Source organism: Sciurus carolinensis, chromosome 3 (assembly GCF_902686445.1).
Source record: "Sciurus carolinensis chromosome 3, mSciCar1.2, whole genome shotgun sequence".
Lineage (NCBI taxonomy): Eukaryota > Metazoa > Chordata > Mammalia > Rodentia > Sciuridae > Sciurus > Sciurus carolinensis.
Window position 1 is genome coordinate 61,838,768 of NC_062215.1, and position 17,225 is coordinate 61,855,992.

Genomic DNA, 17,225 nt, shown 5'->3' on the forward strand with positions numbered 1-17,225 from the left:
AGCGTAGATGCCATTGGTAGTGTTTTGACCTGCTGAAATGATGTTTAACCTGAAAAGTCAGAGCACTAGTTTTCAAATTTATTTTTCTAATCCCGTAATTTAAAAACATGTATTACCTGCCTCTTATGTTTGGAGTATTCTTTTAAGATCTCTGGGTTCCCAATGAGAGTGCAGAATATATAAAAAGACTTATCTCCTGTCCAAGTATGTGTGTATGTGATATTGTAGTAGCTTTTCAGAGTAACAAACATTTTAGCTGGAAAAGGTTGGTCTACTGATAGACCATAGCTTGGTGAGGCAGGGACCAGGTCTGTCCAGCTTGCTCATCCTTATGCTTCCAGGAAGAATATGTTTAGAGAATAAAAGGTTTGATTCCCCTTCACTTGTTACTTTTCTTTTTTGACAGAGGGCTTGTTGGGATTATGAAATAGGAATTTGATTCTGCCCATTGATAGGGAGTAGATGTTTGCTTTTTGTATCCAGGGGTCCGATACTTCTTCCCTGTGGTCACTGTGTGCACTTAAGATAGTTTGCTTTGTGCGTTTCTAAAAAGATAAGAAAACCATCTTGTGCTTCCTTGCTTACTATCCCTACCCCGCCCTCAAAAGATTCATTAATTTTTCCAAAAAGCATTTAACTGAAGTATACTGTAGACAGCAATATGAGTATGTCATAAATGTGCAGCTTGATGAATTTTCTTAAACTGAACATACCCAAGTATTTCTCAAACACTATATTAGCAAAAATCAAGGTTCTTTGACTATTTTGTCAACTGTGGTTCTAAGAGTGGAGGGAGGACTGGGGTGTAGCTCAGTGTAGAGTGCCTGCCTAGCATGAACCAGACCCTAAGTTCAGTCTCCAGTACCACAAAAAGAGAGAGAGAGAGAGAGAATAGAAGGAAACAGTGGTGGGGTAGTTTTCATTTTTATTTTTAATACACAAATAATCCCCATAGTTTGGGAAAATACTTTGTGCAGGTATGTGTGTGTGTGATATTGTCTTTGTTATTTTCATCAAGTAGATGCTATAATAAGTTTGCTTTTTCTGAGCCCACGTTAGTCAATGTGGATTACAGCTGAAAATTAAACTTTTGTTGTAATTAATTAACACAGAGAATTGATTTTAAATCAGTGATATTGGGGAGGGAGGAATGGAAAGAGATTATCAATGGATACTAAGTTGTGACAGGCAGAAATAAGAGGTTCCGGTGTGCATAGTAGGGTGACTATGGATAAAGACAGTATATTGTATATCTCATAAAACTAGAAGAAAGTTTGAATGCTTTGATCATAAATAAGTTAATGTGTTTTAGGACCCAGATGAATTCAATCTGATTCAAATATTACAGTGTATCAAAATATCACATGGCACTCATAAATATGTGCAATTTTGTTTTTATGTATCAGATTAAAATTTTAGTTTAAATTTTAAAAGTAATAAGTCAGTGAAGTGAGACTGACCAGTAATGCACAAAAGGATAGGTTCTAGACATTGGACATTTCCAGTAGTCATTTTATTAAACCAAGAGGGAGATTAGACAAGATTTCAGAAAAGACAACCAGTTGTTCTGAGCTGTGGTTGTGCTTTAAAATTACTTTCAGGGATTTAAGGGAAAGAAAGAAACTAAAAGAGAAAGAAAGAAAATCCATGCTGCTGCCCTTACCTACAGATAATCTCAGTCACTGGGTTTTAGGTAGGGTGACCCAGAAATCTGTATCTTCAAAGTCTTCCCTGACAATTTGGACACTTAACTCAGATTTGAAAATCTGTCTTAAAACTGGAAATATGTGCGTGCTCAGACAATCTGGTGACACTTTTATACTGGTAAAATTGAAAACAAACCCTGGCAGAGAAAAATCACATGGAACTCTGCTCTAAGGCAAATGTAAACAGTTCTACATCTTGTTTATAACATTTTCCCATATTTGCTGTATGCCAGCAGCATCAAGAACTGGCATGAAAATGTACTCTAATGAAAATCTAACCTCCTCCTTTCTCCTTCTTCCTTTCCCCCTCCCCCTCTAACCCTAATTCCACAACTTCTCAGGATTACAAGGCAGAGGAAGACCCTGCAAAATTTAAATCGGTCAAAACAGGACGAGGACCCTTGGGCCCAAATTGGAAGGTGCAGTTCACATCCCTACCGCCAGGGGGCCAGGCACGGAGTGGGTGGGCCTGCACATGGAGGTGGGAATGACTGGGGCTGGTCTACCCCACCGCCTAAGGTCTTTCCTCTTAGTTACTGGCTACCTCTGGCTGTGTTTCTAATGCAGCAAGAACTTGTAAATCAGAAAGACTCCCCATATATGTGTGCATACAAACTGGTTACTGTCAAGTTCAAGTGGTGGGGCCTGCAGAACAAGGTGGAAAACTTTATACATAAGGTAAGTGACAAGTGTGAGACCTGTGTGTGTGTGTGTGTGTGTGTGTGTGTGTGTGTGGCAGGTGTTTGGCCCAACAAGAAAAGATCATACAACACATGTGACCTGTATTATAGAGTTGCCAGTATAATAATATTTCACAGTTTCATTTCTTAGATCCCCATTTTCCCTTGCATGTAATTGTCTTACAGTTTATTGTTGTCCATCTAGGGGCACCACATGTGACAGGGAAGGAAATCAAGGCAAAAGAAGGAAACAGAAAGGGTCTTGCTATGATTGAACTACAAATAAAACTCAGTCTCTCTTTTCTTGAAGCCAAAAGGCAAGAGGTACTATGAGCCAAATTCTCTAGTGCCCTGAGTTACTCAACTGGGCAGACCTAAGCAATTTTATAGTCTTTTAATTCTCTGAGTTAGACACATACTCTTGGCCACAATTCATAGCTGTTGGCCCAGTTATAACCTGCATTAGGCACCAAAGATAAGGAGGAAGTCTGAGAGTCTGCTTGGAGGCCTTAGTTTGGCTAGGAGCTCATAGGCTCTTGGTGGTATTTTGGGCAAAGGGCATCAAAGTTTTTTGGGCAAAATAGGCATCATCCTTTCTTGGGGGCTCCCTCCTCTTTGATGCCTCACTTGTTTAACTTGTGAAGGCAAAGTTCATTGACCTATGGCTAATCCAGATAAGTCATCTAGGTATCACCCCTCCCTGGTAAAACAGGGCTATTAGCATGGAGACTGTCGGGAGGAGGGCTGTAGCAGGGACCTTCACCTTCTGGTTCTAACTTGGTTCCTTCCTTTTTATAGCAAGAGAGGCGTCTGTTTACAAACTTCCACAGGCAGCTGTTCTGTTGGCTCGATAAGTGGGTTGACCTGACCATGGACGACATTCGAAGGATGGAAGAAGAGACGAAGAGACAGCTGGATGAAGTGAGTGGGATCCCAGGGGAGACTCTGCAGCTCTCAGAGAAATATGTGAATATTAAGGCAACTGTCATGCTGGGACACTTCACTGAGGGCCCTGCCCTGTAGTTCTAGGAATGTGTCAGAATCTGCTGAAAGTAATATATATTGCCAGGCAATATGGGAACTGTAGGGAAGAAAACAGCCCATGTTCTTGAATGTGAAGTCTAGTTAAGGTCTTGGCATATCCACAGAGACAAATAATGTCATCTATGCCAACTGCCAAGGGAATGATAGAGCCACTACAGTGACTTCAGAGCCAGGTGGGGGATTGTGCTGAGTTGGAGGTGACCCTGGGAGGAGGCAGGTTGGGCTGAGCCACGAATACCACACATAATACCCATAGAGGACAGCAATAGCACTTATAAGAGCTGATTGCTCTATATGGTTGTTTTGAGCTAATTTTAGAGTTTGGAGCTTTTGATTTATTTATTTATTTATTTATTTATTTATTTATTTATTTATTTATTTATTTTTGGCCTTGGCATGGATCCCAGAAGAAGGGCTCTCTAATCTACTGCATGGAACCTGGAGACCCAGCACTCATGACTCATTTGGGGAGGTTTCCCTGAAAGGAGGTAGTCAGTGAATAGCAGGCACTTCCTGTGTGCTAGGCACTGTTCTAGGGGCTTTTATATACACCATCAAGTGGCATCATCACAACTCCTGTGAGGAGGCATCCTCAGCTGAAGAAAGAGGCTCTGGGAGCTCAGTGTGGCTGTGCTGGACCTGCAGGTGATAGATCTAGCATGAGAGACCAAAAGCCATAGCTTTTTTTTTTTTTTTTTTTGTGGTGCTGGGAATTAAACCCAGGGCCATCTTGTGCTGCTAGGCAAATGTCTAGCCCTACAAAGGCATAACTCTTAATCACTCCTCTTTTCTCCTCCTCCTGTGTGTTGTTTGGGGTCCTCCTGCCCACTCAAAGCTAAAAGCAATCAGGAAGCTCTGTTTCTTAACTCCATTCATTTCTCCTTCCTAGTCCCTAGTCAGGGTTAGTGTGAAGCCTGGGTATCCAGCAGAGGCCTTACTATGGAGCAACCTCATCCAGCTCTCTGGCAGAGCCTTAGGTGAGGGCCAGGCTTGGGTTCCCCTGGTGTCCCATTCTACACAGGTGCGCTATACATCATGGTGCTGGTCTAAGGTAGATCCTGGGCACAGAGATCCTTTCTTCCTCTGGAGCCCCCCAAGGAACTGTTCTTATCATTTAGGATACCACTCTTCCTGGGCTGAATTACTGGCAAGTAGTGCACTGAATTAGTTCCTGCTGAAGGTGGATGTTTTGGTAATTCATTCAGCTGCATTTGGCAGTGAAGTGGCGGAATTTTGGACACAGTCCTGATTCTTCTGCTAAGGATCATCAGGAAGTGGTAGACTTGAAAGTTCAAGGCTCTGTGATTTTGTCTGTATGAGAGAGAGGCTAGAATCTTGATCACTTTAGTCATGACAAAAAAGCAAAGTTACCAACTGGAACAACATGGAGACTATCATTAGGGTTTAACTTGGAGCCTCGGCCATCCACTGCCTGATAAAGTACATTGGGTTTCATGGACAAGTTTGCTGTATTCCTTTTGCTTCTTGGGTAGAATTCAATTACTTGATGCTGTTAGCATGCATAGGATACTGGGTTCAATTCCCAGCACCAAAAAGAAAGAGCAATGCAATGCTCAAATTCTTGGAGCTAGAAGAGCTATCTCCAGAGATCTACTGGATCTGCCTTCCTCACATCCAAAATTTGAAAAACCCCAGGGCTAGGGAGTTTTTTGTTTTTAACTCCCATCCCATTTTGTAATGTTTGTCCATTCCATGGGGGATTATGCCAAATGCTTAGATTATCACTGTCCTCTAGAATAACTGCAAATGCAGGAAACTCTTTGGAATTAGAATTTTAAAACTAATTTGAAGTATAAATGAGAAAATGAAACCAAATCCATGTCATTGTGGAACATGTTTTAACTGCTTAGCGACTGTATAGAACCTTTGTATGCTAAGTGAACCCCTGACTTATTTTTTTCTCTATCTAAAAATACATTTGATGGGCATGATAGCTCATGCTTATAATACTAATGACTTGTGAGGCTGAGGCAGGAGGATTTTAAATTCACTGCCAGCCTAAGCAACTTAGTGAGACCCTATCTCAAAATAAAAATTTAAAAAAGGGCTGGGGATATAGCTGGGTAGTATGCCCCTGGGTTCAATCCCCATCCCCAGTACCTAAAAAGAAAAAAAATCTATTTGTTGGGCCGGGGACATATCTTAATTGGTGTGCATGTGTCTAGCATGCACAAGGCCCTGGTTTTGATCCCCAGCATCACACTCACTAAAATATATATATATGTATATATTCGTTTTATCCAAGTTTTATTTTTATAGTTTTAAAACTCTGATGGTGGCTGGGTATGGTAGCATACGCCTGTGATCCCAGACTGAGGCAGGAGGATTCCAAGTTCAAAGCAAACCTGGCCAACAGTGAAAATTGTCTCAAAACAAAATAAAAAGGGGATGTTGTTTAGTGGGTTTAACCCCCAGTATAATGGGGTGAATGACTCAAGATAGTATTATCCCGGGCTGATGAAGAAGCAGCTGTCCACCCGGGCCCTACCTCACAGTAGTCCCTTGCAATTCTTATGGTTATTTGTTTTGTTCATTGCATATTTCTAAATCATATGCTTATGCTCTTAATTCTTAATTTTATTTATTTTTTATTTAATATTTTTAGTTGCAGATGAACACAGTACCTTTATCTTGTTTATTTAGTTTTATGTGATGCTGGGGATCAAACCCAGTACCTCACACATGGTAGGCAAATGCTCTACCACTGAGGCACAACTCCAGTCCAGTTTCTCAATTTTAAGTATTAACTCTTTGCTTCTTCCTTATGGGAGATTTCACCTGTTATGCCACCCACCACTCAAATACTCGCCCTTGCCACCTTTCAATAGCACAAGTTTTGGTTAATTCATTGTTCACTGCTTATATTATTATGACTCTGCCATTCTTTTTCCTAACTGAAGCCTATAGTCTACTTTGATCTTCATTCATTCCTTGGATAATTTTTTTGATAAAATTAATACCTGCCACCTTTCTCTTTGGTATACAATATAGACATATAAGACCAAGCTTTGTTTCTGAGTCTTTGTATGGATGGCATGGTGTGGCTAGTATGTGGGAATCACTGCATCATAACATGTTGGTTGTTGGTACAGGTCCATTCTCATTCATTCTGCTCCCACTCTGTTGCTACTTTAAATTCAAAGATCTCTGGTTAAGGAAAATGTTTTTATATTATTTATTTGATATTTTTCTCCTCTCTGTTTTCTTTGTTCTCTTTCTGGAATTCTTATTAGTCAGAACTTAGCCTTCATGAATTGACCATCTAATTTTTTTTTTTTTTTTTTTTTAGTTCTGGGGATTAAACAGACAGGGGCACTTTACCACTGAGCTATTTCCCTTGTCTTTTTTATTTTTTAATTTTAATTTTCTATTTTTATGCTAAGTTTCTGGGGCTGACTCTGAACTTGTGATCTTCCTGCCTCAGCCTTATTGGGATTACAGGCATCCACCAACAGACCTGGAAACTCTCTACTTTTCTTCTTTTTTTTCTTTTTCCTGCCTTCTGGTAGACTTTTTCCAATTGTTAACTTATCATTGGGTGAGTTAAATTTTTTTTTCTTTCTTTTTTTTTTTTTTTTTGGTACTGAGGATTGAACCCAGGGGTGCTTTAACACTAAGCCACATCCCTGGCCCTTTTATTGTTATTTTGAGACGGGGTCTCTCTAAGTTGCTCAGGGCCTCACTAAATTGCTGAGGCCAGCCTCAAACTTGCAATCCTCCTGCCTCAGCCACCTCATTTGCTGGGATTAGTGTACCCACTGTGCCTGGCAAGTTTAAAAATTTTTTAAACTAGCATGGTGGCATAAGCCTGGGAGGCTGAGGCAAGAGAATTCCAAGTTCAAGGCCAACCTGAGCAAATTTTTAAGACCCTGTCTCAAAATAAAAAATAAAAAGGGGTTGGGGCTGTACCTCAATTGTAGAGCATTTGCCTACCATGTGAAAGATGCTGGGTTCAGTTCCCAGAATCAAAAGAAAAAAAATTACAAATTTCTTGGTCTGTCTTCTTTTTAAATATTTTTCTTTTCTTCCTACAGGCACTGTCTTCCTTTTCTAAAGCTACAGTTTCTAAAGTTTATTATTTTATTTTATTTTATTTTTTTTAGGTTCTTTCTGCTCCCTGAATATTCTGTTTCTTCTGAGTTCTTTTGTCAGTTTGCTTGGACTCTGTTTTTAATGTTAGGGGCTTTCCTCTAATCAATGAGAAGGCTTCCTTATAAGATAGTCAGGTAGTTATAATGGGAGGCTGAGTCTTTTGGGGGGCTGTGCATTTTGCTTAGAGAGGACTCGCCAGTCTCTTGTATTGTTGGGTAGTCATCCAACATTTTGGGAACCAAACTGGGGAAGGGTCATAGCAGACTCACTGTGTCATCCATTGCCTTTAATTTAATCCCCTCATATTCTGCACCATGCCTACTTTGCCCCTTACTGAACTGTCCCAAGTCCAGGCTTCCCTTTGCATCTCTAGAGCATGAACTTCCTGTCTTTTGATGTGACCCAAAGTGGGGCGGGGATGGTTGCTTGATCTGGAGAGCAAGGGGAGAGAACACCTGGACCTAACTGTTCTCTATTTAGACTTTCAAACAATTCACTTATTTTCAACCCACTGGGCACTCCCACCTGCAGAAGCACCTGGTGCTTCCAGTTCCCAAGCCTTTGGAGGACCTGCAGCATAAACTGGTATGCTCCTTCATGGTTCTCTACGTAGGTGTCAACCTCTGCTGCTTTGTGAATTAGCTACTATTCATCCATCCATTTTCCCTCTTCAGAATGTTACCATCTCTTATTTGTTGTTGTTGTTTTCGTGGTTTTATATCTATTTTATTCCTTTCCTGCATTATAGTAGGGGAGGAATAGAGAAATACAGGTATTCAGACTTTCATGATTAATTGCAAGTTTGCAGTAGGAATTATGAGTTTTTCTTTAAACCAATGAATAATAGTCTAGTACAGTTGGCTTTTTGTTTTGAAGGGACACCATAAGCCCATAGTCACCACTGTGGTAAATCAGTCCCTGCGGGGGGGTGGGCCCACCATTCTTGGGTGTGGCCCAAAGATTTGAGAAAAAAGGGATCAAGAGATTAGTCTTTGTCCTGAAAAATTATTCCTATGCCCATGAAATATGTGCTTGTAAGAGAATAGACTCTTTCTCACCAACTTTCTCCTCCCTCTCTAATGCTTTTGCTCTAAGAGAATCTTTCTCTCTCTCTCTCTCTCTCTCTCTCTCTCTTTTTTTAATACTGTAATTGAACCCACTGGAACTTTATTACTGAGTTACATTCCCAGCCTTTTTTGTTAAAAAAAAAAAAATTTTTTTGTAGTTGTAGATAGACTGTATGCCTTTATTTTATTTGCTTATTTTTGTATGCGGTACTAAGGATTGAACCCAGTGCCTCACACTTGCTAGGCCACTGAACCACAGCCTCAGCCCCCACAGCCCTTTTTATTTAACTTATTTTATTATTTATTTTTGGTCCTGGGGATTAAACCCAGGGCACTTAACCAATGAACCACATCCCCAGCCCTTTCTATTTTTGAGGCAATGTCTTGCTAAATTGCTTAGGGTCTTACTAAGTTGCCAAGACCGGCCTTGAACTTGTGATCCTCCTGCCTCAGCCTCCCAATTTGCTGGGATTAGAGGTATACATCTCTGTTCACAGCTAAGATAACCCATTTAATCTTTTTTAAGTGAACTTATTTTCCTGTTTATTGGACTCTTATTGCTGAAAAATAGAAGATACTATGTTAGAGTGCATGATTAAGGTTCTGCAGTTTTTCCTTTCCCAGCCTTCCCTTGTGGGTTTTCCTATATCCCACTGGCTGCATGATTCTTCTGGTCCCTGCAAAGCCCATCCCTTTTGGAGTTGGCCCTTTGTATGGTAGCTAAAAGACTTTGTGTGACACCCTTTGTTTTGCTGGCCCACACTTGGGGCTTTTTTTTTGGACCAGAGATTGAATGCAGGGGCGCTTAACCACTGAGCCACATCCTGTCCTTTTTTATTTTTACCTTTTGAGACAGGGTCTTGCTCAGTTGCGTAGAGCCTCACTAATTTGCTGAGGCTGGTCTGGAACTTGTGATCCTCCTGTCTCAGCCTCCTGAGCACTGGGATTACAGATGTGCACCACCACACTTGGCTGGGGGCTACTTCTGAACCTCTTCATAGTTAGTATCCCTGTCCATAGGCTTGGATGTAAATGTTCCTGACTTTCGATGCAGAGGACTCCTTTGTTTTTTTTTAAGTTATAGATGGACACAATACCTTTATTTTATTTATTTATCTTTATGTGATGCTGAGGATTGAACCCAGGGCCTCAAACATGCTAGGCAAGCACTCTACCACTGAGCTATGAACCTAGCACCCATACAAAGGACTCTTGATTCATCCTGAAACTTTCTTGCTGCTGGGTCACTGTCAGTTTTAGTTTAAGTCTTAAACTCTGTCCTGGTTGCCTAGAGACTACAAACATTTTACTTTGAAGTGAAGTGTCTGACAGGACATTATACCCCAAAGTTCCCAGTTAGGGATCATGGTAAATTACAGATTCTGAGAATTAGGCTGATAAGGAGAAATCACTCGAAATCTGTTGCCTGCTGGGCCACGAGAGACTGGACCCTAAGATTCTTAAAGCATCTGCAGAGGCAGGGCTAGGGCTTTTGAGGCTTTGACCCCTGCATGCAGAGAAGGACACTGCCCTCCTAGAGTCTTAATTTCCTCTGACCTGCCAGCAGTGATTGACCCCCAGGACAGACCACGTGGAACATTATCCAATCCTTTCAAAATATGGCAGTATTCTCTTTTTAGTATTTATTTATTTATTGTGGTACTGAGGATTGAACTCAGGAGCATTTGACCACTGAGCCACATCCCCAGTCCTACTTTGTATTTTATTTAGAGACAGGGTCTCACTGAGTTGCTTAGCACCTCGATTTTGCTGAGGCTGGCTTTGAACTTGTGATCCTCCTGCCTCAGCCTCCCGAGCCACTGGTATTACAGGCATGTGCCACCATGCCTAGCCCAGCCCTTTCTATTTTTTGAGACAGGGTCCCACTAAGTTGCCCAAGCTGGCCTTAAACTTGGGCTCCTCAGCTTCCTGAGTTGCTGGGATTATAGGTGTACCCTCTATGCCCAGTGTTTTCTTTTTAAATATAGTTTTTCAATATTATTATGACATAAAGCATTAAACATGTTTTTAAAAATACTGAATACTAGAAGGGAAAAAATCGGTTGTCCTCTATTTACATTTTGATACATTTTCTAAGTCTTTCTGCACACTTTTATGTACCACATGGTTAGCTTACTTTTTCTCTGAACATCACAATGTAATGAAGCATTTCCTACTGGGAAAAAAAAGTGGCTTTTTTGGTACTGGGGATTGCACCCAGGGCCTCAAGCATGCTCAGCATGCACTCTACATTGAACTATGCCCTCAGGCTCTCAAAATTTTTTTTTCCAATATTTTTAATTGGTGTATTATAGTTATACATAATGATGGCACTTGTTGTTACATATTTGTACATGCATGCAATACAACAATAGAATTTGGCCAATACCATTTCCCAGTATTTCCCCTTTCTTTTCCCCTGGTCCCTTTTCTCTTCTCTACGGATATCCCTTTCATTTGCATGAAACCCCACAACCTTTCCTTTTTCTTCTGTAGCTTTAACATATGAGAGAAAACATTCAACACTGGACCTTCTGAGTTTGGCTTATTTAACATAATGGTCTCAAGTTCTATTCATTTTTCTGCAAATGAAAATTTCATTTTTCTTTATGGCTGAATAGAATTCTATGGTGTATATATGCCACATTTTCTTTATTCATTCATCTGATGATGAACACCTAAGCTTGTTCCATATTTTGGCTATTGTGAATTGTGCTGTTATAAACATGGGTATGCATATATTGCCATAATATGATAACTTTAATTCTTTAAGATGAATGCTGAGAAGTGGTAAACCTGTGTCATATAGTGGTTCTATTCCTAGTCTTCTGAGGAACCTCCAAACGGATTTCTGTAGTGGTTGTACTAATTTAAAATTCCACCAACAGTACAAAAGTGTTCCTTTTTTCCTACATCCTCTCCAGCATTTATTCTCCCTCAAAAATTTCTTTATGTACATGTTTATGACCGCAAAATATGTTGCTCTGTACTCTTATCATTACCGTATATTGAATTTATTTATTTAGGTACCTGGCCCTAACCATTGAGCCACATCCTCAGCCCTTTTTTTTTTTTTGCAGTGCTGGGGATTGAACCCAGGGACTTGAGCTTGTGAGGCAAGCACTCTACCAACTGAGCTATATCCCAGCCCCCTTTGTATTTTTTGAGACAGTCTAAGTTGCCTAGGTCCTTGCTAAATTGCTAAGGCTGGCTTTGAACTTGTGATCCTCCTGCCTCAGGCTCCTAAGCCACTTGGATTACAGACATATGCCACTGCACCCATCTATTGACTCTATTTATAAAGCATGGTTTTCTGTTAGGCACATGGCACATGCCTGTAATGCCAGTGATTTGGGAGGCTAAGACAGGAGGATCACAAGTTTGAGACCAGCCTGGGCAACTTGATGAAACCTGGTTTCAAAATAAAAAATAATAAATGGCTGGGGATGTACCTCAGTGGTCCCTGAATTCAATACCCAGCACCACCAAAAAACTTAAAAATCGCATTGGTCCAACCCCTGGCCTCATTCCCTAGTGGAAATTACTGCTAACAAAACAAATGATTGATGTTTCTATTTTCATGTTCTTCAACTATATGTAGGCATATATTGGCTGGGACTGAGGAATAGCAAAAATATCAGATAAATCTCTCACATCATATAGGCCCCAGGAAGCAGGAAATAACCATTCTTGGGACACTTCACTATACAAATAAAACACTGAATTATTTCAGTGGCACCCTGGGGGGGGGGGAATCTCATCTCTGATAATGGGGGAAGCCATCATGTTCCCTGACAGAAAGTTGCATCTTATTAAAAGCAGTGAGAGCTGGACATGGTGGCACACAGCTGTAATCCCAGTGACTTGGGAGGCTAAGGCAGGAGGATCACAAGTTCAAGTCTGGCCTCAGCAACTTAGTTAGACTGTCTCAAAATAAAAAATAAAAAGGGCTGGGGCTGGGGGCTGGGGAGATAGCTCAGTCGGTAGAGTGCTTAGGCCCTGGATTCGATCCCCAGCACCCAAAAAAAAAGAAAAGGGCTGGGGATGTAGCTCACTGATAAAATGTCCCTGGGTTCAATCAATCCCTGGTACCAAAAAAAAAAAAAGGCAGTGAGAAAACAGAGCCTGGTTTTACATTAGCAAATTACTAAGTTGTTATGAAGATGGTGGGACCACCAACAGAGCTTATAAATGCTTATAAATGGTATGGTTTTGGCTACAGGTATGCAGAATTCTGTCCTTCCAATTTTTGCTTTGTGCATAAAAAATGATCTACCCTATCTCTTGGCAGGATATATTTATAGTGGAGTTCCATCAGCAACAAAGACCTTTTTTCTTGCTTTTTCTGTTCCAGATGAGACAAAAGGACCCAGTGAAAGGAATGACAGCAGATGACTAAAGCCACCCATCCCCCTTCTGCACTGTATGTACTTTATTATTTACTGGGCTTGTCATAGAAGCTGAAATTGGTTTGGGTCCTTACAGCCTCATCAGCTCACTATGGAGTCAGAAAACTTACTTCATTCCTTATCCTTCATTCTAGTAATGATGATGATTGTCATGGTAAACAGTAAGCTTCTGTGCTCTAATGAAAGGAATTATGTCTATTAAGACATTTAAGGGACAAATTTTCAAAGAATCACCCAGATAGCCATGAACAGCGTGGTAACAAGAGTGGGTGGAAGGTTGTAGGCACAGAAGCAAAGTTCATAAACCACTACTCCCTTTTCCCCTCTTGCAACTTGAGCCATAGTTGATGGTGCCATGTTGGGGCACTTCCTGTACTATTCATGCCAGACTTCCTAGTTCTCACATACTGGTATTCCCTGCCCTGCCCTTGGACAAATTTGTTGGCCAGGCAGCTTCTCTTAGCATTCATCACTGTATCTGGCACTTTGTTACCTTCTTTATATCCCCCTGTCCCATACTAAATAGCTGTGCTCAATAGAGGTAGTATTTCAAATGCTAGGAGAGTTTCTGCCCAGATCACAGGATCACAGGGCAGGAATGGGAGTGTCTTGTGTTTCACATTCTCACTTTTCCCAAAGTTTCTTCCTCCTATTAGATCCCAAAGCTGGTACTCCAGATTCATGTTATTCCAACAGCTTAAAGTGGTCTTGGTCCTAGAAAGAAAAACTTGATTCTCCTCCCAATTAGGCTCTGAATGAAAATAACTTAAATAAACTGGCTATCCTCTAGCACCAATAATCTAAGAAGGACTAGAGTCTCACCAGCAGTGATGCAAACTGCAGACACTTGCTGCCCCACGTTCTTTTTTTTAATTTTTATTATTCTTTTTTGTAGTTGTAGATGGACAGCATTCCTTTATTCTATATGTATGTTTATATGCGGCGCTGAGGGACTGAACCCAGTGCCTTACACATGCGAGGCAAGTACTCTGCCACTGAGCTACATACAACTCCAGCCCCTGCCCCACATTCTTAAAGCAGCTTCTGGGAGACAGAAGGGTAGGATTAAGTGGATAGCTTCAATGCCAGCTTCCAGTCACTGCTGGGGCCTTAGTGCCCTCTTCCCCCACTCCCCTCCCAACAACTGGGGCATCCTTCCTCCTTTTGAAATTCCTCCACTCAAGATGATTTACAATGTGCTTCTGTTTTCCTCTGTTGCTTCCTTAATAATTGTATTTCTTTTCTAGTTTCGCAAGACAGTGGTCAACAGGAAGGCCCAGCAGCTCCACCCTCCTGAGTGACAGGCCATCTTCGGACGCAGCCTTTCTGTGCCCATTCTTCAGGCAACTTTCAATTCCTTACTGTAGCTAATTCTAGATGTCCTTTAATATTGTGAACAAACAGACCGTCTGGTATTACAAAGCCCATGTGTATGGGAGCCTGCTCCTCTAAGATATGTGGTGTGTAGGCTGCTGTATTTACAGCTTCTCCCTCTCTCCATTGCATTCTGACCCATTTCTGTGTGTGCCCCCACCTTTGTTTCCAAGTGACATTTTTAGTCTTTCAAGTTAGCTGCCTTTTGTAATGTGGTCATTTAAGTTCATTGGTTTTCAACCTTGGGATAAACTGAGGTATTTTGTTTCCTGGGCAGATCCTTGAAATTTTGAATGCTCACCTGGGGAGAGAAGATGAGTTAGAAATACAGTATCGTCCTCTCTTTTCCCCATCTAGTTCCACAGAATAGCAATGTGGATTCATAACTCTTACCTCTGCCACTAGTTACCTGTCATCAATGCACTAAGCACCAAGGAGGTACCCAAGGCCCAGGCAGTCTCTGTTTAAAGAAAATTGAACACACATGAATAATCCCTGCCCCAGTCATTGCATATCTGGCCATTGTTCTTACAAACAACTGTGACTTCTTGGTCCTCCTGTTGCCCACTCTGTCTGAATTTCTCTGCAGAGTCTACAAGACACCCTGGTCACCTTTCCACTTGGAGGGAATTTTCCAGTGTGGCCCTTAGAATTGAGTCTGCCCCATAGATACCAATCCATCTGACCCCTGAGGAGCTCTGTGCTCCTCTTCCCTTTTGGGCTGGTGCTCCACTCAGCAATAATCCTCTTTTTCTCTGTGCTTTCTTAGGTCCCTGTCCTCTGTCTTTGCAGTTGGTTAGGATGCAAAAGTCCTGATCTTTTCATGCTGCACAAAGCAAGCATGCAAAAAGCTCCCTTTTCCCCCAGCCAGAACATGTACCCTCTTGTCTCCAATCACTGGAAAAGAATTTGGGGATCATGAACTCAGCTTGTCCTGCCCATGCTGAGTTGTGTCCTGGACAATCAAAAGTAAGCAGTGATCGTAGTGTAATTTCATCAAAGTAGGCTGATGAAGTAGTCCAAGCTCCAGGAAAGAAGTTGCTGAGTGCTTCCTAGTTCCTTGACTCAGCAGAGCCTGAGTATGCCTTCTTGGTGGGAGAATCTGAGATAGCTATGGTGTCACCTGACATTTCTCAGGCCTTGTGAAGTACGTTGGCCTGAGTGTACAGTGACCCAAGCCCATACTAGCCTGGGTCCCTCTGCTAATGAGAGAAACCAAATCTCTGTTTGGAGTGAGAAGTGGGATGGGACATTTTATCCTATGTTTTGTCTGTGTGTTTGCCTTACTCATTTCTAAGTGCAATAATGGAGCGTCTCACAGGATTGCACCTGTGATATCTTGATGGATGCTTCCCTGTGGTCCTCCTAGGGCAAGGGTAGACAGATTTGGATTCCTCAGCATGGTTAGCTCCGACCTTCATTGAGGTCCCTTTGGGGCCAGCAGATATCTCATTACAGCCACCCTCTTATGTATTAGTCTCCTCATCTTATAGAGTCTTTAGTAATGGACCTGGGGCATTTCAGTTGGTGATCGGCATCTCAACTGCTAGGATTGGAAAAGTTGAAGAGGCATTCCCACAGGATACAAATGTAAATGTTTTGCTGCAAGCTCTGTATTAACTATTAATTATATTTGTGCTTAAAGATTTTTCTTCATTCATCAACTAGGTGAAGTCTAGGTGTGGGTTTTCTTGGGAGAAACTGATACTCTAAGCAGACAGTTGTTTATGCAGTGTGAGGGTCAGATGTTAGTCTCCTTTGTTCAGTTCTCCGCGATCTACACATATCACTTCAGCTCTCTTGGGGGCTCACTATTCATTTGCCTTTTCTCTGGCTTCTCCCACTTCTACCTGTTGCCCTATTTGAAAGCATCTAAATGAGCTGAGCTGGAATTTCCCCAATCAGCCTGGATCTGGGGCTCCTGCCCATATCAACAAAAAGGAGGGATGTCTTTGTCTAAACCATCCCCATGGATGGTGTTGCTGCTGGGCAACAGTGTTGGCTTCTTTTAAGTGCGCCTTCCTTCTTTCCTTCTCCACCCCCAAACTGATGAGCACTCAGAGGGGCTTATGATGAGCAAAGGCTTAGCTCCAGGTATAATACATGTGGGTGTGTCACTTCAGACCAGCTGCTTCCATTAAATTTCCAGGGTCTTAGTCCCAAATGAAAGCAGCAATGCCGCTACACAAGGGCTGCTGGGCTCTGGCCTTCTCATGGAGAGAGGTCAGGGACAGGGTCAGTATTGTGGGCACATGTATATCTTCCCAAGTTCTCCTTTTACAGTCCATACCGGGACTCCCTGACTTATTTTGGTTTGTTCCCAGTGCTACTTCTTTTACAAACTACACTTTATAGAACTGATTAGATTACCTTGTTTATTTAATGTGAGTTTGTGCCTTTTTTGTCTCAATCTTCCAATACAGGTATATTGGGGAAAAAAGCAGTCTAATAAAATCCTAGACAGAGCTTTCTGGAGTCCACTTTATTGATGTTCTTATGTCCATTTTATAACTGAGATATCTTCAAACTCTTCTGATGTCCCCCATTTTACTAGGGCAGGACTGGGAAAAGATACAATGAGGTCTCTGAAAACTGTTGCAGGTGTTTTTCCACAAATGTATTCCCTTGTTAATTTACTTATGTAACACTGCATATCTGAATGTAATTTAGCCATTTTCTACTGATAGTATTTCTTTTTTGCTTTTCTCTACCTCTCTTTTTCACATCTCCTTATCTATCTACCAAGCAAAACATTTCAAGTAGGAAGTATTTGGGTTTTTTGTTTTGTTTTTTTCTTATTTTTTTTTAACAGAGGCCAATGCTCAATGTTTT

At 41.4% G+C, this 17,225-nt stretch overlaps 1 protein-coding gene across 2 annotated transcripts in view; it reads left to right on the forward strand.

Annotated features, from left to right (window-relative positions):
* Pitpna (phosphatidylinositol transfer protein alpha) overlaps positions 1–16,859 on the forward strand; it is a 39,399-nt gene extending 22,540 nt beyond the window's left edge. For both annotated transcript variants that reach the window (XM_047547626.1, XM_047547625.1), the window contains 5 exons: positions 2,048–2,125; positions 2,274–2,384; positions 3,185–3,307; positions 12,965–13,033; positions 14,267–16,859. In XM_047547626.1, the coding sequence (XP_047403582.1) occupies positions 2,048–2,125; positions 2,274–2,384; positions 3,185–3,307; positions 12,965–13,009 (357 nt within the window). In that variant the 3' untranslated portion in view covers positions 13,010–13,033; positions 14,267–16,859. The remainder of the gene's footprint in view (positions 1–2,047; positions 2,126–2,273; positions 2,385–3,184; positions 3,308–12,964; positions 13,034–14,266) is intronic.
* Positions 16,860–17,225: the final 366 nt, after the last annotated feature.